The sequence below is a fragment of the Genypterus blacodes genome, unplaced genomic scaffold (assembly GCF_046128005.1).
Source record: "Genypterus blacodes isolate CSIRO-AG114 ecotype Tasmania unplaced genomic scaffold, CSIRO-AGI_Gbla_v1 ptg000111l_1, whole genome shotgun sequence".
Classification (NCBI taxonomy): domain Eukaryota; kingdom Metazoa; phylum Chordata; class Actinopteri; order Ophidiiformes; family Ophidiidae; genus Genypterus; species Genypterus blacodes.
In genome coordinates, this window is record NW_027466915.1 from 5,279,835 (window position 1) to 5,306,106 (window position 26,272).

At 40.8% G+C, this 26,272-nt stretch overlaps 1 protein-coding gene across 1 annotated transcript; it reads left to right on the forward strand.

Moving 5' to 3' along the window:
• The first annotated feature begins 233 nt into the window (after positions 1-233).
• Positions 234-22,257, forward strand: usp28 (ubiquitin specific peptidase 28). Its single transcript, XM_076161276.1, is given in 26 exon segments — positions 234-330; positions 1,962-2,036; positions 3,784-3,904; positions 4,074-4,161; positions 5,431-5,593; positions 6,717-6,803; positions 7,054-7,191; positions 7,365-7,449; positions 7,571-7,636; positions 7,974-8,122; positions 9,068-9,195; positions 9,733-9,828; positions 10,132-10,311; positions 11,128-11,333; positions 11,794-11,864; positions 13,829-14,057; positions 14,758-15,087; positions 15,746-15,873; positions 16,038-16,313; positions 17,086-17,181; positions 17,691-17,869; positions 18,143-18,221; positions 19,229-19,308; positions 20,160-20,283; positions 20,582-20,780; positions 21,812-22,257. Coding segments are annotated over 26 exon segments (3,606 nt in total). The 5' UTR covers positions 234-273; the 3' UTR covers positions 21,988-22,257.
• The last annotated feature ends 4,015 nt before the right edge of the window (positions 22,258-26,272 follow it).

Genomic DNA, 26,272 nt, shown 5'->3' on the forward strand with positions numbered 1-26,272 from the left:
AAACATCTCCCCTGTGCTCCTCGACCACGGTCTGAGAGTCGGACAGGTTAAAAGGTTAACAGGTTTAAATCAATAAAAAATGTCAATAAAGATGACTTTCACTCTGCAGTTTGTGTCACGTTTCAGGAGCGCGCACGTTACCACGAGTGAACGTTGATTTCGCGCACGAGCGTGTCAAGACAGGCGAGTTGCGCGCAGCGTTTCTCTGTTCGCGCTGACAGTTGAAGCCGGTGTGAGACTTCAGGGCTGAACGCGTCTGAGACAAATAGTCAGATGTTATCTGCAATGAAAGCCGAACAGAACAAAAACGGAGAGAACTCAACAAACCTGGTGAGCTAAAAGTATAATGGGGCCCATATTAACAAACCAGCCCCATGTTTTGACTAGGAATGACAAAATAACAACACTTAAGGTCTGCGTGGACAGCTAGATTCACAAAGCTAGATTCACAAAGCTGTCAAAGTAAATTGTGACTTAATTCTAAAAGCTGAAATGTTTTTTTTTGTTTTAGTGATTGAGTTGTCAGCACAATATTCCAGGAAATGCAAAAGTATAGGTTTTCTCAAATTCCTGCCAGTGAGAAGTCATCCTGTTTTCAAGATTTTAATTTTATTGTTTCAATACTTGGATTAGTAGATCTGCAACCAAGCTATTAGTTTAACAATATGTAATTATGGATCAAATCATCTAATTATACTGTATGTAGGTCTATCATTTATCTAATATACAGAACATTCATAGTGTTTATGCGCCTCTGTGTCTTGGCTTAAATGTTACGTTTGGGGTGGGTTGTGTGTGTGTGGTGTGTTAGAGAGAGACAGCCAGAGAGAGAGAGAGAGAGAGAGACCCAGCACCTTTGTCACTCAGGTCTGGTGGCATGGTGAGTGGAATGACAAACAGAGGCCTGTGCTATCCATGTCAGTAGCCCAAAATAGAGGCTAACCAAGAGGGGTCTCAGATAAGCCCGAGTCACCATATATGTGCGTGTGTGTGTGTGTGTGTGTGTGTGTGTGTGTGTGTGTGTGTGTGTGCGCGCGTGCGTGCGTGCGTGCGTGCGTGCGTGTGCGTGAGCGTGTGTGTGTGAGCGCGTATGTGACACCCTCACACCTGCCGTTGTGGTAGCAGACTTTATATAGCCCCTCTCGTTCAGCAGACCCAGATTCTTTTTCTACTTTATGTATCTAAGGTCAAGCGGTCTAATGGAGATTGTATCTGTCTGAATGGGATGTTTGTACTTATGGTGAGGTTCCAAACACACAAACTTTCCTCTATAACCTTTTCTGTTCTAGTTTTAAGAAACACAAAGATGCATTAGCCTCAGCATATTGCTCGTGTTGACTGAGTAAGAGTTACTATTACTCAGTCAGTTACTTTTAGTTCTCATACAATTCTTTTATTATAGCACATTAAAGTGCTATTAAAACTAGAATTGCACACCAAATCTGTTGAGGTCCAAGCACCCTGCTGGACCCAGGACTCCTGCCATGCCGGCAAAGGGCCACCTGGAAGGGAAGGCTGTTGCCGCAGAAACAGAGGGATCATAGAGATCGTGTTGAGTACTGCTATTTGCTCTGCTACTTTGTTCTAAAACTCAGTTAGACCAGGCAATCTATCCAAAGAAACTTATAAAATATATAATGATTTATTTGTACACTGTATGATAGGACATCTGGTTAATCTTGTGGATTAAATGTGTATGCTGTATGTGCAGTCAGGTTTATTGTTACATTTTGACAATTTAATATTGGCAATAAAAATGAAATCAGGGCCCTTTGTGGCGGTAGACCGATCAGTGAACGCTGGTTCATCTTTTGTTCAACCCATGTTTAACACATCAGTAACCAATAATAGCTTGCTTAGGGCCCGATGCTACATTTTCACCCAAAAGTGAGTGTGTACAATATTTGTTTGAAGGAACTTAAATGTGGATCTTGTTTTTCTTGTCTCCCTTCATTAATCAGAGCCAAACGCTGATCAACCAGCTGAGGGAGATCACTGGCATCCAGGACCCACAGCTTCTCGACAGAGCTCTGAGTGTAAGACAAAGAAAAACAAGGGTCTGATGTATTATGTCAGTAAGCTGAAGAGCTTTAAAGAAGCCTTGAATTGTGGAATAACACGGTTGACGGTTACTCAATGTTTCTAATATCTGTCTGGTGACTCCAATGACCTGATCCACTTCTTTTTCTGCTGACTCTTCTCACAGTAATCAGCTGAGAAGTCAGATAGTGTTAGATGTTAAACCCACATAACCATGGTAGGCCATGTTTGAAACAGAGGTATGCAGTATGGTTCGTTGTTATGGTTGTCAATTTACGAACAACAACATTGAACAAAAAGTTCCGAAATTTGTGTTTGGTAGATTATTTCTCTGTTGTAACAATGCTTCTTGGCAATACATTTTATACCGTTGGAAAGCCTGTTTAGTTCCCTTTTAAATGGTTCCCCATTTGTAAGGAACATGCATTTGTGGGATGTGCAGCACAGCTGAGTATGTGGGTTGCGCTCATGAAAAATTTGCCAAATTTTCTCTGCCTATGCCAAACAGCTTATTCTGCTGTTGCTATTGATTCTTGTTTGGTGTTGTTTGGTGGATTGGATGATTGAAGTCTATCAGTAACAAGGAAGAAACAAGACACATTGGCAATTTTACAATTTATTCATTTAACAAACAGTCAGGAGCCTCAGTAACTTGTGGAAGAACCATACACAGCCACAACAGCCTGGCACCTCCTCCTCATGCTGTTCACACACTGCTGTGGGATGGCATTCCACCCCTCAGCCAGTCTCTGATAAACCCCGCTCTGTGGGGGTGAGCATTGTCATCTTGGAGGATAGAGTTTGGTCCCAGACTGTGGAGATATGGGATTGCCACTGGTTGCAGAATCTCATCTCGATATCAGCAGTGTGTGACCAGGCTGGTGACCAGCATGAGGAGGAGGTACCAGGCTGTTGTGGCTGTGTATGGTTCTTCCACAAGTTACTGAGGCTCCTGACTGTTTGTTAAATGAATAAATTGTAAAATTGCCAATGTGTCTTGTTTCTTCCTTGTTACTGATAGACTTCAATCATCCAATCCAACAACACCAAACAAGAGTCAAAAGCAACAGCAGAATCAGCTGTTTGGCATCGGCAGAGAAGATTTGGCAAATTTTTCATGAGGGTAACCCACATACTCAGCTGTGCTGCTCATCCCACAAATGCATGTTCCTTACAAATGGGGCACCATTTAAAAGGGGACTAAACAGGCTTTCCAACGGTTTAAAATGTATTGCCAAGAAGCATTGTTACAACAGAGAAATAATCTACCAATCACAAATTTCCGAACTTTTTGTTTGATGTTTAGTTTTAACTTTACCATTCATTCATTAGTGATGCAAATAAAAAATTAAACTGCTATGGAGTATTTATGTGAATTAAATGAGAAGCAACTTATGCACATGCTTACACCCCTGAACCAATGTTTTGGCTAGGTTGGGAGGCTATTGTGGGAATGATGCTCTTTGCAACTCAGGACAAACAAACAGACACACAAACACACATTCTCTCCAATTACAATAGTTTCAATTTAATTCAACTTTATTTATACGGCGTCAAATCACGACAAAAGTCATCTCAAGGCACTTTGCACATAGAGAAAAAAGGAGGAGGAAAAACTCTTTTAACAGGGAGAAACCTCAGGCTCCTGATAATATAATAATTATCTTGAGCTGTTAATATGACAGATGCACCTGTTTAGCCTGAGGAGAAGTGAAGAGAAGTTTCTGTCTGCTTGTCTTTCAGGTCAGCCAGGGTGACATTGGACATGCAGTTGGTCTACTTACAAATCATCCTGCAGATTTTCAGGACCCTGGCGCCGCACAGGATTTAGAAAGCAATGGAGAGGTCTGGGAGGGCCAAAAAGGTACTTGAGGAAAACATTACAATGCATATTGTAATTATGTGTAAAAACAAATGTACAGATGAAGCATATTGTATTTTATTTTATGTTTTAATGCTACGTATGTATTCAGTGTTCATGGCTTTTCAAATGGTTAAATACTGTATTTTGGTTTTGTGACCCTCTTCTTTAGGACTTCAAAAAGATGAACTGCAGACCGCCATAGAACTCAGCCTGCAGGAATCCCTCAATGCCCAGAAAGAGGACAGAGAATTCAATAGGTACCTGCTTATCCGCATTTGTGTTTTTTAGTTACAGGTCAATATGTATCAGTCAATATCCTTTGGACTTCTGCATCCTTTTTTCCAGTCTCAATCCAACAGAAGCATAAATGAAACTTAGCTTGATTCTGTGCCCGGCAGATGAGGGCCAACACAGGCATGTGGCTGTTGTCATTCAAGGGTGTGGGAATTGCCGCAGACATTGCTACATTTGACCACTGTGAATGTCTTTAGACCAGGGGTGGGGGCACCAGGGTCACCAGGGTCCGCGTGCCGTATACGAGACAATTTTGTCTCTTTCGATGACAGCATATGAATAATTATGCTGTTATCATAATCCCCCCTTCAGACCGGCAGATCGCAGCGCAAATTTCGGAGCTGCTGTGGACCATGTCAGATAACAAACAATGTTGCCGTTGTTACTATGTTAGTCACTTGCTCAAATGACATCTCAAGCTTAGTTGTTGCACTGTAGAAATGTGAACCGTGAACTAGGACTTGTAGTTATAAATGTACTTGTTGCTTTGAGTGTCCCGGTGACTGCAGTGGAAATGTGGCTTATGGAAATCAATCACCAAACCAATCACCAAATGATTATACAGCATTTTCACACGTCCTGTGTGTTTTTATCGGGTCCGTAGCAGGTACGCTAAATCAGAGAAAACGTACCGGGCAGCAAAAATTAAGATGGGAGGGCAAAGTTATTATTAAAGAGTTTTTCTATTGTATTTTTTTTATTGTATCTCTCTATTATTGTTAGAGGCTTTGGTGATGCTGTATGACAGTGTTCTGACTTATGTACAAGTCCCATTTGGGATCAGACATAGGAACGGAGCTTGTTCAGGACTGCATGTACAGTCTTTGTTCCATGTTATTTAGTTACCAGGCAAATTAAACTTCCTGTTTTGATTTTGCAACTTCTGTCCCCACATGTTTCTGACAAATGTAAAGCGAGTGCTTTCACACAAGTTTTGTTGAAATGTTATGTCTAACTTATTTTTATGTGTTCTTTGCTTTCATGTCAATGGTTGTGAATCAAGTTAATCTTCATTATTAACAATGGAGTTTTCTATGCCATGCAGATATTAACCATTTATAGCTACAATAACCACAAAGATATTGTCTTGTGGCTACATTATGCATACTCAATGCAACACATTAAGGTACATCAGGTGTTGCCTCTGGGTATTTTTTGAAATATAGGAGGTAAATAACAGATGTTCGATGTTGATCAATATACACTCACTTACAGTCATTTATATATCTCAGGGCTCTGGAGGCCAGTGCAGAGGAGAATGCTACAACAATAAAGAGGAAAAGGTGCGAGGGCCAGAGTGACATGTGCAGCCGTGCAGACTGGATCCGCCAGGACGACTGGCCTGTGGGTATTCGCAATGTAGGCAATACCTGCTGGTTCAGTGCTGTCATCCAGGTGAGAACAAGGAGGATCTGGCTATCATGAAACTCATACACTAGAATAAGATAAGACTTCTTCCCATCAGACTTTTTCAATAGTTTGGGTCATTTTGACCGGTACGAAGACTTACTTCCATGTGAGAAATGCTTTCTCTCCAACATGCTGAAATTGCTACATGCTGTATTTTGAAGTTCACTTCAGAATGCAGCGGTAGAAGCAAAAGAATTTCTCACATGGAAGTTAGTCTTCGTACCGGTCAAAATGACCCAAACTATTGAAAAAGTCTGATGGGTGCACACCAAACGTATAAGATAAGATAAGATAAAAGTTTATTATCCCGAGGGAAATTATTGTGCAACAGTATAATGCTAGTTCTAGCCACTGTTTTCACACAGGCACACTAGTACAAGACGCAGCCTTTTGTCTCCGCACTTGAGTATTTTTCAACACCTATTTGAGGCATGAATTCTGGTGACTTAGTTTGCTTGCAGTGGGAGGAAAGGCACAGTTGGGGATATAAGTGCAAGTCACAGAGCGGATTCGGCCCGTGGGCCTTGAGTTTGACACGTGCTCTGTCTTCAACAGAATATCACACCTGATCAAGCAGTTTCTAAAAAAATTTATAAGTCTATCAGACTGAGCCTGAAAGTGCTCTTATTCCATGTATTGTCTTTTGTGGTATGAGTAACAGTAAAAGTGAAATAAGCTGTAATTGAATTTCCGAGTCTAATGGAAAGTGTATGTATCACCGTGTTCATAAGTGCTCCGAAGCTCCTTTCTGACTCACCATACATGACACATGAGCCCGACTGGCTGGTAGTGATGCATTTTCTTTGGCACAAGGGACACATTCATCTCAATCAAGCTGTTGTTTATTTTGCTGGAGCTATAATTTGTAAAATGTTCAATCCACATTAGAAACATGATTAAAGTCATACTAATAAATTGCTTTGTTCTTGGAATGAAAAAAATTTGGATTCAGAGTAATTTTTTATTTAGAAAAATGCATCTTAAATGCAAACCTTCAATTCCAGCCTTTCCCAACTCTGATCCTGTGATAACTATCAACCCAACAGTAGCTGCTTCATACAGAGCACATTTAGGGAAATGGTTTTTGTTCTTTCTGACTTTCTTGCAGTCACTGTTCCACCTGCCTGTGTTTAGAAGACTAGTTCTCAACTACCATCTGTCTGAGCGTATACTGAAGAAGTGTAAGAGCCATTCAGTGAGTAAACTACTGTCACCACTATACAGTATACAAGCATTTTTCAACACCAGTGGCTTTATTTGCATTATTTGTTCCTCCCATTTCTGCCATATTCAACATTATAATTCTCACAGGTGAGGCACTGGTGTGCTAATTAATGCAAGGGCAGCTTTATGACTAAGCTTCAATTATTGTGGCAATTATTTGGCATGATGATGTGTAGTTATTGTTTTTCTTATGAATTACTGCCAATGAGTTTTATTAACAGAACAAGAGGAACATAGCTTTCATGCAGGAGCTGCGCTGTCTGTTTGCCCTCATGGTGGGCTCCACTCGTAGCTTTGTGGACCCCTCTGCTGCAGTGGAGTTGCTCCGAGATGCTTTCAGGTCCAGTGAGGCCCAACAGGTACAACGACAATATCTGACATAACCTAATTTAAACTTGTTTGTTCGTTCGTTGCTACATGGGAATATTGAAATGTTACAGCAGTTCTTAATATTCTCATATCTGTTTGACTGCAACAAACAAACAAATAAATCAGGCAGATACATTTTGTCTATCTTATGTCTTCACTGTAGGATGTCAGTGAGTTTACCCACACACTGCTTGACTGGCTTGAGGATGCATTTCAGTTGGCAGCGAATGGAAAGTAAGACTGATTCAGTATTAAAGTCACTGTTTGTTGCGCAACTGTTTGTTTAGAATTTCCTTGAACAGGATATTTGTTTGTTAAATTAACCACTACATGCATTGATATTGTGCTTTATTTTCAGGAATGCAGAAGATAAAAAAGAAAATCCTATGGTACAGCTTTTCTATGGCACCTTTGTGACAGAGCGAAGACATGAGGGTATACCTGGACTTTTGTGTAATGTGTCATAATCAATACGAATTTAACTTTTATGTATTCTTATCCTGTGGTTCTCAATCCTGGTCTTTCAGTGTCATATTTGAGTAGCATATTTCCCATATGCTCAGACATGTTCACTTGTTTAAGAGTCGGTGCTTCCCAGCTCTATATTGGCAGGAGCATGTTGTGATGTTGTGCTTGAGGGCCAGATTGAAAACCACTGCTCTAATCCAGTGGTCCCCAAAGTATGTGAGGCGAAAATATACTTATCTGCAGAAGGGCCCCTGCAGAAATAGTTTGGGAACCACTGCTCTAATCTATCTGTGTCTATTGTTAGGTAAAACTTTATGTAATATTGAGCAGTTTGGCCAATACCCCTTGCAAGTCAATGGTTTCAACAACCTGGATGAATGCCTTGAGGGGGCTATGGTAGAGAAAGAGATCGAGTCCCTACATTCAGATCACACCATTACATCAGGCCATGAGGTATGTACATTTATCAATTCCAACACAGTTGCAACAAAATGTTTGTGAACAATTTGAGCTAGTAGAATTAAGCTGATCAGTTCTTTTCTTCATCTATTGTAAATCAAACTCAATCGATGATACAATAAAACAGATTATGCACTGTTTAGTCCACGATATCGCTGCCACACTTTGGTGGTAGTGGCATGTTCATAGCACTGTTTACAGTAACTCAAAGAGTATGATTCCCATAAACACACATATTTCTTCCACCACACGCAGGATTTGTACAGCTAGAATGTAAAATGTTGACAATTATGAATAATCCTTTTTTGAAATGGGATCTAGATCAAGATCCAGATCATCTGTTAGAAGAATCAAAGTGCAGACATCCCCCAGCATCTGCTTGTGGACAGATACACAATACTGTTGTCCGTTAGTCTGTTTCTCATAGGAATAATAACCAATCATAAACACAGCACTTTCACTTTAGCAAGACTATACATGTTGCATAAATTGTGGGTGTTTGTTTTCCTTCCTTCTGGTGTCCTTTCCTGTCATATTTGTGAATTAATCATCAATGAATTAAGATTTTGTTTAAATTTCATAAACAACAATACTTTCTATTAAAACAACCTATGCTGCTCTTTTAGACAAGATGTGGTCAGTTTCATCAAAACATGAGAAGTGAAATTGTAGCTTTTGTCTGCATTTGTAAGCATACAGTAGCTAGTCATTCAGCTGTGTTGTTTCACAGTGAGGCAAAGTGGCACTCCTGAAGTAGAGTGCTGCCTGACTGTGTAGTCTGACGTAGCCAAGACCACATGTTCAGAGTCATTAATGCAGAGATTAATATGATTTAAAATATTCCACTTTTTCTTGCAACTGTATGCTGTTTTTTCCAGATCAAAGTATTTGTGTGAAAGGATACCCTACTAATAGAATGTGTATACTCTTTGTTTGCAGAGATGGTTCAAAAAGTTACCACCAGTCTTGACCTTTGAACTCTCTAGATTTGAGTTCAACACCCAGCTTGGGCGTCCTGAGAAGATTCATAAGAAACTGGAGTTCCCACAAATCATATATATGGACAGGTGAGCTTCAGGGCCATTCACAGACATTTGTAGGTGCAGTGTCTAAAACCGTGTGTAGGCCATAGGCCAGAAAAGAAAGGCATGTGTGTTGACATTGTATGTTCCCGAAAGGGAATGGTCGCTCAGAGTAGCACCACTGCACCTTTGCATTGAAATGAGCAAGCTGAGGTGGTTCTGACATCTGATGAGGAAGCCTCCCGGATGCCTTGCTAGAGAGGATTTCCAGCCATGTCCAACAGGGAGGAGACCATGGGTCTGTCCCAGAATACATGGGAAGGATTATACCCATCTGGTCGGGGAACAAGAATGAGAGCTGGAGGACATGAATAGGGAGAGTTTGCTTACCAACAGCCCCCACTCCCACCCCCTGAGCAGGAACAACAACAAAAATAAATAAATGTTATTTATTAATTTCATCCAGGGCAAAGAGGAAGATGCTCAAACATTTAGAATGGGAGGAAATTCTGGCCCATGCACATTAATGATGTACTGATGTTTTCATTGATGTACAGCATATTTGTGATTTATGGTATACAGATACCTTCACAAAAACATAAAGCAGACCCATGAGAGAAGAGGAGAAGTAAGAAAATTGAAAGAGCAACTTGCAGGCCAACAACAGAAACTTGAATGGTAAGTTATGTGTTAAGTATCTTGATGTTTTAAAAACTTAATCAAGAAACACTAGAGTCATTTCATGTTTATGGGAAAATGTAGTAGTGCATTAATGCCAGTAGCTCAGTGGGTAGAGCTTCCGTTTCGGAACCGGAGGGTTGCCCGTGCGAGTCCCTGCCGAGGTGCCCCTGAGCAAGGCACCGAACCCTCAATTGCTCCCCCCCTCTGTACTCGGTGGTAATGTAATGTAAGTCGCTTTGGATAAAAGCATCTGCTAAATTATCGTAATGTAATGTAATGCTCTGCTGTACTACTTCACAGTTACAAAAGCTATGGCTCAGGACCCACCAAGTATCCATTGGCTGACATGCTGCAATTTGTACTGGAGTTTGCAACTACCAAACCTATCAGTGTTTCCCAAGCCGAAGATCTGAGAGCAGCTGCATCATCCCCGACTCCTACAAGCCAACCCCTCAATGAACCTATCTGCAAAGACAACAGGTTGTGTACCCTGAGGGCCTGAATGATATATAAGGGCGTGTGCAAAGAGAATGTTTCCCACACAATTAAAAATAAAACCTTTATATTAGAGAATAGATAATAACTTAGCGATTTAAACAGGGAAATAATCAAATATACAAAGTATAATAATTTAGTGGTGGTGCACGTGGTCACTGGGAGGAATGCTGGTTGCAAAGTCTTAATAGAATAATAAATAGCATGAATAGAATTATAGTGATAACTCAAAAATACAAAGGTAGTCTATGACTCTAGAATAAATATTCTGGCAAATAAGGGTGAGAAATGAATCATTATGTGTTTCATAGGGCTGGACAGGGCTGTAAATATATTCCCAATATGGTAGAAATTACATAACCAGACCAAGACTTATGCAACTGTGGGCAGAAGGAAAACTGGCAATGTGACTTCAAACGTCTCTCTTATCTGAAACATTGTATACCTTTGTCATGCCATACTGAAAAAGTGGAATCCAAATATGAGGGAGGAAACAGGTGATAGATAATTGACCTGAAGGAGATGCGGGAACAAATTCAGAGTGTTTCCTAGCCAAGTTTGAATGTTCTTTGCCAAACTTCTTTATTGATTTGTTATTTGGTATATTGTAGTAAATCTGAACATGTATTGCAGGATATGAGGCTTTAGGAGCTTAGTGAAACAGACTTAAGGGCATATCGTTATCATTCCTATCAAATACAATACATCACAATAAAGAACAACCTTGTAAGACAAAAACTAAATAAGATTAAAATAATATAGTTATGATGCAAATCATTTAAATTGTATTGTTCTCTTCAGTGAGGCCAAGCCGGGAGATTCCGGTTCTTCTGATGGCTTGTTTTCCAATTGCCAAAGGACCCCCATTTACAAGCCCTTTACACAATGCAGACATCCTATTGACTGCCCCCCACACCCAGCCCCACACATCATCAGTGAAGAGGAGCTGCACTATGTGAAGTCCTGCTTACAGCGCTGGAGAACTGAAGTTGAGAATGACATAAATGGTACGCTAATGAAAACACATATACTATACACACTAACATTGTTTGCAGGTGGGACATGATCCAGGAAATTAACTAGATTTTGGGGATTATTCAGATCTGAATCAGGTGCCAGGATTTTAGATCACTTGTGTTTTATTTAATTTTTTTATTAGCTTGTTTGCTTGTTTGTTTGTTTTCTACATTTTGGGTAATTTCTCACAAACTAGAGAAGAGATATGAACAAAAAAGTTTCAGACCTTTGACTCTCTCAAGACCCCGGTATGTTTCTGATGCTCTGCCTGCTCAATATTTCCCTAACAAACTTCACTTCTATTACAATTAAGACAATAATACATTTTTACATCATCATCATAAGTATTTCCTCACTTCCTCACTTTCCACACCTGGAATCTTCCCCAGAGAGAGAGAGAGAGATAATTCATTGACGTATGTTTGTTTCTGTATGTGTTTGTGTGTCTAGAGCTTAAGGGAAGTACTGACATGCTCAGCCAACTGCTGGAGGGCATGTACTCTGACAACAGCCTCTGCCAGGTACTTCCACACTGAGCTTACCCTGGCAATTCACCCACATGTTTCAACATACGGTAGCTGTTTAAATGCCCACAATAGAGTTCATGAAAGTGGTTCAGTCTCAATAAGAACAATAATAGATTGTAAAGAATGGAATGCAAATAAGAACAGAGCTGTGAAAAATATAAAGGAGAAACCCAAATACTATCTTTGATATTTCAAACACTGACAAATTTAGACATACTGTTGATTTACTTAATCATTACTTTCATATAGTCTATATTCATAAGCACAAGGCCAGAATTAGCATGTCCCCAGCATGTCCATCTACAGTAGCCAGACATAGACTGCACACCCTGACATTTCTAAATAAATAAGCCACGTCAAATATTATATATTTTTCAAGAACATATACAGTGGAGGAAATAAGTATTTGATCCCTTGCAGATTTTCTAAGTTTGCTCACTAACAAAGAAAAGAGAGGTGTATAATTTTAATGGTAGGTTTATTTTAACAGTGAGAGACAGAATATAAAAAATAAATCCAGAAAATCACATCACATATAAGTTATACAGTGATTTGCATTTGAGTGAAGAAAATAAGTATTTGATCCCCTAGCAAAACATGACTTAGTACTTGGTGGAGAAACCCTTGTTGGCAAGCAAAGAGGTCAGACGTTAGTTGTAGTTGGTCACCAGGTTTGCGTATATCTCAGGAGGGATTTTGGTCCACTCCTCTTTGCAGATCCTCTCCAAATCCTTATGGTTTGGTGGCTGTCGTTTGGCAACTCGAAGCTTCAGCTCCCTCCACAGACTTTCTATGGGATTTAGGTCCGGAGACTGGCAAGACCACTCCATGAGCTTAATGTGCTTCTTCTTTAGCAACTCCTTTGTTGCCTTGGCCTTATGTTTTGTCATTCTTGTGCTGGAAGACCCATCCACAACCCATTTTCAGTGTCCTGGGTGAGGTTATCAAGATATCATGGTACATCCATCCTCCCCTCGATGCGGTGAAGTTGTCCTGTCCCCTTAGCAGAGAAACACCCCCAAAGCAAAACGTTTCCACCACCATGCTTGATGGTGGGGATGGTGTTTTTGGGGTTACAGTCAGCATTTCCTTTCCTCCAAACAGGGTAAGTCGAGTTGATGCCAAAAGCTCAATTTTTGGTCTCATTTGACCACATCACCTTCTCCCAAGCCTCCTCTTAATCATTCGGGTTTTTATTGGCAAACTTCAGAGGGGCCTGTACATGTGCCTTCTTGAACAGGGGGAGCTTGCGGGCGCTGCCGGATTTTCCTCCATTACGGCGCAGTGTGTTACCAATGTTTTTCCTGGTGAGTGCGATCCCAGCTGCCTTGAGATCATTAACAAGTTCCTCCCGTGTAGTTCAGGGATGATCCCTCACTGTTTTCATGATCATCGATACCCTGCAAGGCGAGATCTGACCGAGGGTGATTGATGGTCATTTTGTGTTTCTTCCATTTTGGAATAATCGCACCAACAGTTGTCTCCTTTTCACCAAGCTGCTTGCAGATGGTCTTGTACCCCATTCCGGTCTTGTAGCCAACGCCAATCTGATTGGAATCTGAATGATTGATTCTGGGGACAGGTGTCTTTTATACAGTTGACGAGTTGAGTACTTTGATAAAGGAAGAGGACTAATCTAACCGATGTGTGGGAGCCAGAATTCTTGCTGGTTGGTAGGGGTTCAAATAGTTATTTCCCTCTCTCAAATGCAAATTAATGTATAACTTTTATATGAAGTGATTTTCTGGATTTTGTATTCTGTCTCTCAATGTTAACGTAAACCTACCATTAAAATTGTAGACTGTTCATTTCTTTGTTAGTTGGCAAACTAAATCTGCAATCTACTTGCTCCACTGTGCACATAGTTACACCATAGTTTTGTTCATTATCTAGCTCTGTCATATTTCATTGAGTTACTTCCCCTACCTGTGTTTAATTTAATTTCCTACTGTACTTAGGTACCCTACAGGCTTCATGCAGTGCTAGTCCATGAGGGCCAGGCATCAGCAGGCCACTACTGGGCCTACATTTATGACCATGCAAACCAGCGCTGGATGAAGTACAATGACATTACCATCACTGAGTCATCATGGGAGGAGCTGGAGCGAGACTCATTCGGTGGCATGACTAATGCCAGTGCCTACTGCCTAATGTACATTGATGACAGGCTAACCAATCTTATAACAGGTATACCTATGTATTCCATTTGATTTGATGTACCCTGAACGATCCTCCTCCTTATTGGTTAATTTCTGTTCCACCAGATTTATGGGATAATTCATTAGAATGCATGGTAACTACATAATACCACACTAACTAAGTGCCACAATAACTTCATTGTGTCAAATACTTCACTGCCATGATGTTGTGGTAATAGGCAAGTCAACACAAATTGGAATGTTATTACTTTCAACATATCTAGAGTTTAACTGCTGCTTCCCATTGTAATTTAGCCAACCTGAACACATGGAAACTGTGTGGTTATGCTGGGATCGCAATTTCAGACCTAAGCAGAGGTGCAAAAAAAGTGATCTATGCTAGTAAATTAACTTTTGTGAGCAGCTGTCACCCTCCTCCTGATATAGGCTCGCAACTATATCTGCAATTTTTTGTTTTGAACAAATGCAAAACAGCCAAGGATATCTTGTTCCCCCCAACTTCATGCCAAAGAATGTATCATCAGTATGAAACAGGTCTTCATTTTGAAAAGTTTTCTTGTTAGTTATTGTTTTAGAATTGTGTGCCTATAACAGGGCAAATAACCCTGTTATAGGCACACTATGAGATCATCATATGACCAAAAGCTGTCAAACTGCAACAATTGAGAAGTTGTAAATAAATAGCAGTCTAATGTGTGATCCTGATCATATGCATGCCTCTCTTCCAGAGGACAAAGATGATGAGACGGGCCAGGTGCTGCATGGCATGGACTCCTTGCCACCTGTCCTGAGGCAGTACGTGCATGAGGACAACCGCTGGTTTCAGCAAGAGCTCAGGGAATGGGAGGCGCAATTTTGTCAGACAGTGCCCCTGCAAGGCGAGTCAAAAGCCTCAACAGAGCCTCCAGACCCCAGTCAAGCCAATACGCAGCAAACACCAATTGATCCAGCCTGTCAGTCAAGGCCCTTGACAGAAGAACTGGAATGTGTTTCGGAGCCACAGACAGAGTCAGAAACACAGACAGATTTGGAGCAAGAGCCAAGAGAGAAGCCTGAAGGTAGGTTAATGTCACAGAAGCAACTATACGGACCCGGACATACAGCCAAAACAGAAGGCTATGGATTAAAACATTTTCAACCAATGTGCCACGGCGCCGTGAGAGACCGTCAGGTGTGCCCTGGGAAATTATCCAACTTCACTTAATTAATCCAAAAAATGTGTCTGCATGCAACTCTTTTCCGGCTGGCGTGCGGCTTGGCTCTAGCTGGAGTGCTCACTGATTTTTCTCTTGGTGTACATAATTTTCATAAACATGCTATATTTGACAATATAGACAAAAAGCTTTCCGATTTGAATATTAATTTGTATATAACTTTGTCATCACGGGATATTGAGAGATGTCTTTAAGTACTGTTAGAGCGTTTTAAGAGTACATGGCTCCTTTAAGAAGAGAGACGAAGGTATCGCAGGTATATGATAGGTCTTCCCCCCCCCCCCGCCGTCATACGTCTCTCAGAACTTCTTGCACACCTGGAACCCGGATCAGAGAAAAAGCAGAAGGTCTTGAATTTAAATGTACTGTAGCTAAAATGTCCATCCTGTCAATCAAAGCATAATAGAGTGACTGTGAGAGATAGGACAACATTATTGAGTGTTATTGATGCTCTTATTTAACTGAAGACATTATGTGTTGTTCACTCACTTGACCTCTGAAGATTTAGTGTTTACGCCAGTGCCAACACCGAGTCCTGGCTGCCATGCAGACGACTGCAGTACAGGCGTCACTGACACCTTGGGTCCCAGCCAGATCTCGATGTCAGCTGAGAGGGAGCTGTGTAGTCAGGTGGGTTAACCCATATCACCCCGTCCGCCAATGCCCCATCTTTTGGATCTAGGTCAAAAATTCTAGTCCACAAATATAGTGTATATCTGGGTCAAGGATCCCATTTTACCACTTAGTGATGAGATTCACAGTAATGTAATACTGAAATGTATCTTCTGCTTCAGTCACTTGGACCTAAACCTGTGGTTAGTAACCAAGCATCATCCGACAAAGTGGAGAAGGAAAAGGACAACACAGAAAGGACTGAGCTTGGCTCAGGATGTGAGTCTGGCCCAGGGGCAACCAGGGAAGCTCCTGATTCTCAAGCAGTGCAGGAGGAGCAAGAGCAAGAGATAGTTGCAGATGGACTGAGACAGACAGAGAACGAGGTTTCCGAAGTGGAGATCCCCAACGTGGGCAGGATTATGGTGAGAGCAGATGCTGACGGATACAATGAAGAGGTAAGGACGTGACAAAATGTTACATAATTTCAGTAGCTAATACTTGCTGCATTCATGAACTCTGAAAATATTGAGAAAGACATCATTAACTTTTCTCTCAGGGTTGGATCACTAAAGCTCAGAAAGGGCTGTAGTCAGAGATGGTGACTTAAGTGGACCATATAAGTAGGACTGAATAAACAGTAGACAAACCTTAACCTTCCTTAAGTCCTATTATATAATGCATAAACTAGAAAAAAGAAGCCACAGATAGTTGAGGTCAGACTCAATAAAAAAAACCCAAAGCAATAAAGAAACTAGAGCTTCCTCCAAACACAACACAACTAAACAGACACAGAATGTTAACTAAATTTTGTGAACAAAAATAAGAAAACTGCCATAAATGTAACTGAACTTTATGTTATAAGATGTAAACATATAATAGGTGTAATTTTTGGACAAAATGTTTCGGTGTAAAATGTGACCAAATATAGAGAAATACTAACCACTGGTGTGCAGTAGCTGATTTAGCCACCACACACACACACACATACATACACACAAACACACACAAACAAACAAACAGAGACCATCTTTCTTAAAGCATGGAGCTCTAAAGCAGAGAAATAAAACTTCCTCTGATGATTCAACATCCACTTGCTTTTACACCTGCAGCTCATTAGCGTGCTGGTTTTCGTTGGCTTGGAATACATTATACATTGTATGCTTTTAGAAAAGTGTTCTTGTTAAAATTACGTTTGTTTCTCTTATTCATTGCTGTGTGGCTGTCCAGATGATGCTCACTCCAGCTATGCAGGGTGTCATTCTTGCTATAGCCAAGGCCAGACAAACGTTTGACAAGGATGGGCCTGAGGCTGGTCTGATCAAGGTATAGTATGCTTTTTTATGCACACATGTGGCATGAAGCAGCACAGAGCAGCATCTGTTCAGCGTTCATGTTAACCACTTAAAGCATTCACACTACACAGTGGCATGCAGCAGCGAAACAGCCAAGAAGCGTAGCGTGAGCTTAGCAAATCACCCAGGAGTTGTTGATGTAATGTGTAATGATGGTGTTTATGTAATTATAGACTAAATGATAATTTTGAGTCACTGATAATACTAATAGTAATGTTAGTACAGTTCTTTGTATGCCATAAAACAGTCTTAAGTACCTGGAAGTAACATGATGCACAAGAGGCTCACACAGCTTTCACATACGCAGCTAATGTGAGAGGATGTTGAGAGGCCATGCGCAGCAGCAAGCAATTGTAACTCTAGAAGATTTATTGAGGAATCAGATATATACAAAAATATAGTGTAGAACCTGTCAAGTGAAAATCACTAGCATTTAGACAAATGATTTTATAATGAACTAAAACATCACTCTGCCTTCAGGCTTTCCATGAGGAGTACTCTCGCCTGTTTGAGCTTTCTCAGGAGGATACTACACCCCAGAAAGACGCTCGCCTCCAGCATGCCCTCGTCTACTTCTTCCAAAACAATGCCCCCAAACGTGTCATCGAGAGGACACTGCTCGAGCAGTTTACTGATCGCAACCTCAGCTTTGACGAGAGGTACAGACGACCAACAGCTCTTTTGTAAAATGTGAAAAAAATAGATTTTTCACAAATAGATCCAAATGCCAATTTTCTAATTCAATTACCAATTCAATCAGTAGTGTGTGCGACTGCTGTCTTGCTGTGTTGAAATATGTTACCCAAGAACACTTTTCAGTTAAACCGTCCAGGCAGATTTTGTATTTCCTATATGATTCACTCACATCACCCACTAAATTATCTGTAGGCATTTGCTAAAAGCAGTTTGAAAAACATCCACTCTGCGTGCAGGGCCATCAGTATCATGAGGGAAGCCCGAGCCAAGCTCCGCCTCATCAAGCCAGACGATATGGACATGGATGAGTACATGGTATCATCATATTATTGTTACATTGAAGAATATACAACTAATGGCCCAACCTTATTGTGCAATTAAACTTTAAGGAATGCAATGTTTTAATGTAAAATAATTTGGCATTTCTTCTTCAGAATCACTAGAATTTGTTCAGACCCTGTTGTGCCTTGCTGTGTTATCATATATTGTTTCATGACTCCAAAACTTGTAAAATCCCACTATTCTATTTGAGAACTATAAATAGCATGCACTGCCCTCACCTTTTTAACTTACTGGAAGGCATGCAGTGACATCAGGTTTTTGTAGTAAATGCTTTACATGGCGTTGAATTTAAGTTTCAAGTTTCAAGTTTATTGTCATTTGCACAATAAAACACAAGGTAATACTGTACATTGTAATTACTTATGACGAGACATCAACAGCAGCATGTAGAGATTGAAATTGAATGTAGTGCAAATAGCGCAATTGTGCAAAAGTACTAGGCATAAGTAAAATGGAAGCAGAAAGCAGACCAGACTAAATAACAACAGAATAAAATATATATATACAGACTAAATATATATATATATATATATATATATACAGACTAAAATATATATGTACAGACTATTACCTATAAATAAATCTAAAGTGGCATGATTGCCAATGATAATGGATTGCAAAGTCACTGGTTGAGGATCCTGATGATTTAACCTTGAAAGGTGGGACAGAGATTGGTTCATTTGATAATTATGTAGATTCCACTGTGATGTGACATGTAATAGTGGGGCTACTTTACATCAGACATCAACTGGGGATTTAAACTATGAATATATGAACTTCAAAGCAAAATAACTGAGTTGCTTTGTTACACTAGCAGAAGCATCACAGCTGCAACTCTCTTACGCCATTGCGAAGATCAAATGATGCTCACCTCAATTGGTGCATTTTGGTGCAGTTTGAATTGAAAGCTTCATTATTGTTCCAGCTTGCTGAATAATCAATCAAAAATCAAATGTTTTTGATGCTATTCCGTTCAACAGCAGTGGCATGAACACTATAGGTTGTTCCAGACGGTGTTTGTCTACCTGCTGTCGGGGCTCGAGCATTACCATCATAGCAAGTAGGTGACTGACTGTACACCATATCTGATCAGCATGTGTCGCTTTCTGCACATCAGATTCCATCTCTCTGTGTCTCACCCATACAGAATACATACAGACTAGCTACAGATTTCAGGAGCAAAATTGATCGTATTACAGTAATACATGCAATATAGAAATAAATTCAGTGCTTCTGTTACTCACTTCTGTTACCCACTTATGATGTTCTCTGACACTGTACATTGAAATACATAGGGCTCACTTTTTGAGTAATTGAATACTAGTTTATTGGTACTCAAATGCAACACCTTCACACCTAATGTGTACCTACTTTTAAAAAATCCAGGCTTTGCCTCTTGGCACTTATGTCCTGTTATTTGACCAGGACAAAGCTTCTTGGCACTTACTCTTCTTGGCACTTACTCTTGTTCTAGATCTAGGTCTTTGCTTTTGTTGCATTGAAATCTCACATGTACACCGCTTTAGATAAAAGCGTCTGTCCACAATAACGACATATTTTTTTTGTTACTTTTAGTGATTTAACAAAGTAGCTGGGCCTAAAGTGGAGCTAGAAGTTTGTAGAAATAATAAATACTGTGTAACTTAGACTTAGTAAACACAAGCATTTGTCACATATCCACATTGTGTACCAATCAGTGCATGATTGAACTGTGTATGCAATGGATATTAAAACAGAAAGAAGACATTCACAGACCTCAATCTTCTGACTGTATTAAACAGACTGAAGCATTTCAGTGATTATTTTATATCACTCTAAACATTGTAGATCAGGTGCAGGTGCTGCTTTGTAGACACAAGATTTTACTGGAAGATATGGTAAATGTTGCCTTGTGTCATGACCATGCTGCAGGTTCCAGGAGGCCTTAAATTACCTGGCTCATTCCTACGAGACCAATGCATCCCTCCTGAAGGATGGAGAGAAACGTGGAGTGGAGCGCTCTCTTATTGCACTTTACAGGAGGACATGTCTTATGGTTAGTAAGGTGGTGCATCGCCCACCTACATCAGTAATGGTGAAACTAGAAGTGTGACTAAAGCTTAACACTTTCAGTTACTGACAGTAGAGACAAGCAGCATTTAACTTGCTGCCATATAGGCTGCCTAATTGTGGCAGCAGTGTGTGATTTTGTTCCAAAACTGTGTTTAGAAAATATTGCCTTTCAATTACAACATCACTTTTGTGCTTTTGTCTTTCAGACATTAGACATTAGTCTCACAGATAATCATATGTGAAAAATCACACTTTCCTTCTCCTGACATCCACATTAACAGGCCTTGAATGAAAGAGCATCACAGCTGTTCTGTAGTGGTGAAGAAAGCAAGGTGGGGGAGAGTGTTACCATTATGAATGAGGTCATCATCCCCTGCCTTCATCTGATGGGCTGTGACTTCACTGTAACCCAGGAAGACCGGGATGCCATGGAGAGCATCCGCAGCCACTGGTGTTGTTGCCTGGGCCAGGGCATGGATGGTAAGGAGTGCGTCATATAGCAATATGATCAGATTGTAAATGTAGGGCTTTACTCATTTTGGCCACCACTTGGTGCTGTTTAGCAGGGGGGGTTGATTATATATTAGTGTCTCTTTTAATGGGATGCATCCTTTAGTCAAATCAAGTCATGTAGAGGAGAGGCAATTCCAAGAGAGATTCCCTCTCCACGAATGACTAAATATTAAAGTCTCCCAGTATTGTAATGATTTATGATTCAACGGTGTGAATACCACTTACATCAGCAGTTCTCAAAGTGGGGGGCGCGTTCCCTAGGGGGGACAGAGCTACTGCAGGGGGGCGCGGCGCGGCGGGGGATCGGAAGAGGAGCGATATGAATGAGTACCGCCTCAGGTAAATGAGTGAGGCGATACTTCTTCGTCGCTGCAGGAGAATGAGCGTCCAGAGCCCCACCCCCCACGCTACGCCGATCAGCCGTATGGGGACATATGGGGGGCGCGAAAACTTCTGATCTATATAAGGGGGACGTGGGAGAAAAAGTTTGGGAACCACTGACTTACATCACTATTATTATTTATGATTAAAACATGATTAAACATTTATATATTATGAGCATTCATTAATGAATGGATGATTTTTGTATTTTCTATTTTTAACTAAATAACCACAATTTGAACTGAAGCTAATTTATAAAACACTCCTTATTTTAAATATTGCAGTTGTGCTCTGTTTCAGCTACATTGTTGCCAGAGAGACAGAGAGAAAAAGGGAAGAGGCTCAGTGCCTGTACAAGATCAGATCAAAACATTAAATTAGTCAACTGAGTGGGCTTCTCTATCACAGTTATTAATCAGGTACACAGTCAGACTGAAGTAGGTCTTCATTTGTATATTTCATAGATAGCTTACCCGACATACAAATGAGGAAATATCAGAGTAACACCTCTGTTAAACCAAACAAAAACAGGCCAGCAACAAGCATTTATGAACGAGGGAACATTTACCGTTTACAGCTACCCCCTTCATTTTATTTGCCTTTGTCTTTCTGTACAGACTCTTTGGAGGGGAAGCTGGGTGAGTTCCTGCCACGGGTACTGGACTGTTCAGCTGAGATAGTTGTGCTCAAAGACCCACCTAAAGTTCACGTCAACTCTGCCTACGATCTGTGCAGTCGCTTGGCTGCTGTCATGGAGTCTATTCATAACGCCTCCACAGTTATCGTAAAGTAAATGTCTGAAAGAGAAATCACTGTTGTTCAGCAGTCGAACCTCTAATGCTCTCCTGTGAGTTTGTGTTCATTAAGTAAGCAACTTAGCTGAAGGGTCATTCAGAGGGTTTGAACAGGCCAAATCATGTATTTAGTTGTTATTTTCTATACATGTTTTAATGTAGATAGTGTTCATTGCTATTACTATGTCGGAAAAATATCAAAGAGGATCCAATTTAAAAACAAAACCTTGATTTTATGATGGGGAATCTTTTTAAGATTGAATTTCAGCTCAGATAAATGTGTTTTAATGGATCATTCTAACTGAGAAAAAAAAACATTTATGTAACTATATGAATTAAAGAGTGATTAATCTTATAGGCAACACATTTACATGCACACTTCATTCTATTCTTCTTTTTAAGTCTGACAGGTGAGGAAATGCATGCAGTGGTTCATCTAATTATAACTTTTTCATAATTGAATAAAGTGTATGACATTTAGTTTTGGCACAATCACTTTTAGCCTGTTCCTGTTGATTGGAACACCTGCAGAGTTGTCAACTATATGCTACTAGTTTAGAAAAGTTTGCATGTTTAAAGCATTGATGCTGGGTTTACTTCTGTTTTACCTCCCAACATGCATTTCGAACAGAGTGAATCAACAGAAAACCTGCTGTCTTTCTACCCCAGCCATTAGATTTTTTAGTGTGTAAATCTTTTTTGATTCCTGGATTGGAGAAGTTAGAAAGATTTCATTCTATTATCAGCTTCCTGTTCATGTTTCTACTGCTACTGCACACTGATACTCTTATTCAGGGCTCACAAGCACTAGATTTTTAACACAAAGTAACACTTTGGGGGTCGCTCTGGACGCTCATTCTCCTGCAGCGAGACAGAGAAGTATCCCCTCATTCATTTACCTGAGGCCGTACTTACTCATATCGCTCCTCTTCCGGTCCTGCACATTTACAATACACATTATGACAGGATTTATTCAACTAACGACAACTAATCATCTCTTTAGAATAGGGGTCTTCAACAGGGGGTCCGCTGAGGTACTGCAGGGGGTCGCGAAATTTGTGGTTGAATAGACAATTTTTTTAATTATTTTTATTTTTATTCAAAAGAAGAAAGAAGAAAGCAAAAGGTTCAAAGAATACGTACATTTGACAACACGTAAAGCTGTTTCTATCCAACCAAATTCAGACATCTGTGGGAGGTATATAGATGTACATATATGTGTGAATGCAAAAGAGGGTTCACGCAGGCGTGACCGCAGCTAGGCAACGGAGCAGAGAATAGTCAAAACAAAAGAGTCATTGAGCAGACCACAGCTGTGCCTACGCAGATAAATGTAGCAAGTTTACAACCGTCAGAATACAGGATAACAGGAAGTGATTGCTAGGCCAATGACGCTCGCGACAGGGGCCCAACTGCCTGAAACAGTGAGCTGTATGAATGCGAACTGAATGTGAACTGCCTGAATGCGAAGAGCCATGGGGAAAAACACCAGCGAAGAAGAGGCGGGTTTCCGCTTGGCCAAGGGGCTCAGGACTGAGCCCGTGCACCAATCCGGGGGACTCCAAGTCTGAACCACGGACCTCCCCCATCTAGACTGAGCCGATCATAATTGGCTCAGTCGTATGGGCCCAAGACTGTATAACATGTATGTGCATCCGGGATTCGAGGCTCTCTCTAGTGTGTGGTTACAGAGTAACAGACTCCGCTGGCTGTAACTCCGCGCTCATTGAGAGCCCTCAGCTAAGTGAAAATATACTTTGTTCCGTCAGCAATAAATCTGCTTCAAAGCTAAGTAAGAAGTCGTCTGTCTTCACTTGGAATCAACAAACGCAACAAATGGTGACGCCGGCGTGATTCCAAGGAAGACCATTGGTCATTACCGACCCCGAGAGGGACAGAGGCCTCTTCTACCGGACCATCAGACACTCATTTGAGCGCTCAAAGAAAAAGGTAAGCAGAACCTGTTGTTGAAATACCAAAATCTGCATAGATAAAATTATAGGAATAGGGAATGAGTGTTTGACGGTTGGTAAGGAGGAATAAATTTGTAAAGCAAGTCAGATCATACGGAACAGATTATATAAATATTAATGTTGTAGCCAATTTGATGTGTGCTATATTGTGTGCGTGCATGTGTGTGCGTGCGTGCGTGTGCGTGAGTTGCGCACCTGAGGGCACTGGAGGTGATCATTCATGAAGTCTATAAAGGAGAGTCACAGGTGAACGGTGAGTGGGGAATTAGGAACTGGGAAGCCACAAAGTTTTTCAACCGTCAACGTAACGTAACCTGTTGTTTGGTGGTGTTTTTGTTTATTTTATATCACGGGCTGTATTCTATATTTAAAGCCCGGTGTTTTTGGTTTAAGCTTTTTTCCATCTAAGGCAAAATAAAATGTCAAACGTATGTCAAATGGAGGGCCTCGTTCTTGCATCGTGACACATTGGAAAGGACTTCAAATTCCCTCAAGTGGCAGATTTTTGTTGTTCGATTGCCACCATATTTTGTTGAAAAACTGGCTACAAGCTTTGTTGTGGAACTGGCTGCAGGTTTTGTTGAAAGACGTTGCACAGGGAAGGACAGCGCTGCGCTCCGATGATTCTACGCCAGCTGAAGCCACCAGGAGATTGTGTTGAAAACCGCCGCTCAATGAATGGATCACGCTGATTTGCGACTTCAAGGACAGCGCTGCGCTCCGAGGACTCAATGCCGGTAGGACTACTTAAGAATTGTCATTAACTGTGTGGAAGAGATTGGCCTTCTGACAAACGGGATACAGGTAAATCCTACTACAATTCTAAATGAAGCCTGCGGCACATCAATCAATCAATCAATCAATCAATCAATCAACCAACATAGGTAACGTGGAAATGAACGCACCTGTCAATCAACATGAAAGGGAGGAGGAGCTTGGTAAAAGACCGGTCAAACTCACGGTTAAAGCATTGGAAACAAAAATAATATCACATCAAAAGGAAAGGAATTCAAGGATAAAGAAACTACACAAACTAACAAAGGAGGTTCAGCAACTGATGCGTTCAACCAAAAATCTGTAGGTGGTGCAGAACAAGTATGAAACGTTTGTAAAAATTAGTGTGGAAACAAGAGTTGCATCATTGAAATCATTATTACCTGAGGATGAAATGTCAAGACAAAATGAATGGTTTGAAACCCGAATGCACAGCAATAAAGAAATAATACAAGAAATGGAAGAGTGGTTGCGTGATACCAGGGAGCAATTCAAATTTCGTGACGAGGGTGGTGATGATGAAGTTGATGGTGACGTGGCAATAGTACGTCAATAGTTCACTTCTAATCAGTCTTCAAGGTTCTGGCTAGTAAAAAACTTGACTTCAGCTATAGTGAGAAGAAGTTGAGGAAACCAGTCTTCAGATCCAAGTAAAATGTTTATTTGCAGCAAGGTACAAATGAAACAAGTGAGAGGAAAACCCCGGGGTTGCTCTGGCTTGTGTCTCTTTGTCTTCTCCTTATATACTATTCTGGACCTGGGTTTTCCACGCCCCAGGCCCTTCCCCTTTATCCTAAATTTATAGGTACTTGCCACTATTATGCTTACTCGTCTGATCTTAATCGTGTAAAGCAGTCTTGCAAACCCTAAAAACAGTAGTGGCATCGCCTCCCTACCCCTTGGCCTTGATTCGCCTTTCTTGGGACTCTTCCTATTGGTTGGTCTGGGGCTGAGTTTGTTAGTAATCTTCCCATTACAGTGTTATGTGTCTTCCCATTGCAGAGTTATGTGTGTCCACTGTGCTACACAGCCTTGAGCTAGTCTCAGTGTTATGTGCGCCTACTGCGCTACACAGCCTTGAGCTAGTCTCAGTGTTATGTGCCTCACTGTGCTGCACAACCTTGAGCTATCCGTCAGCACCCATTCATTACACACAACAGGTGCAGCGGCATCTATGAGACATTCAGGCCGGGTACTCCCAACACATGTAGTTACAACCAACACATGTAGTTACAGCTTCACAGTGCTACCCCAACAGGTTCCCCCCTTTGGTCCTGAAAGGACCACCCAATGAATGATAAATGGGAAGTACCATCTGTAAGCATACAAAGTGATAGTGATTAGTCTAAAATACATGCAATGTGACAGTAACTAGTCTAAAATACATAAACAAACGTGCGAATAATAAAGAAATCAAAACACCCTCTGATTCTTCTAATTCCTGACAATGAGGTTCACTGCAGCAGATGACAACTCAGTTGCAAAACACAACCGACTGTCATCCCTTATCCTCCTGGACTAAATCCATGTGAGACTA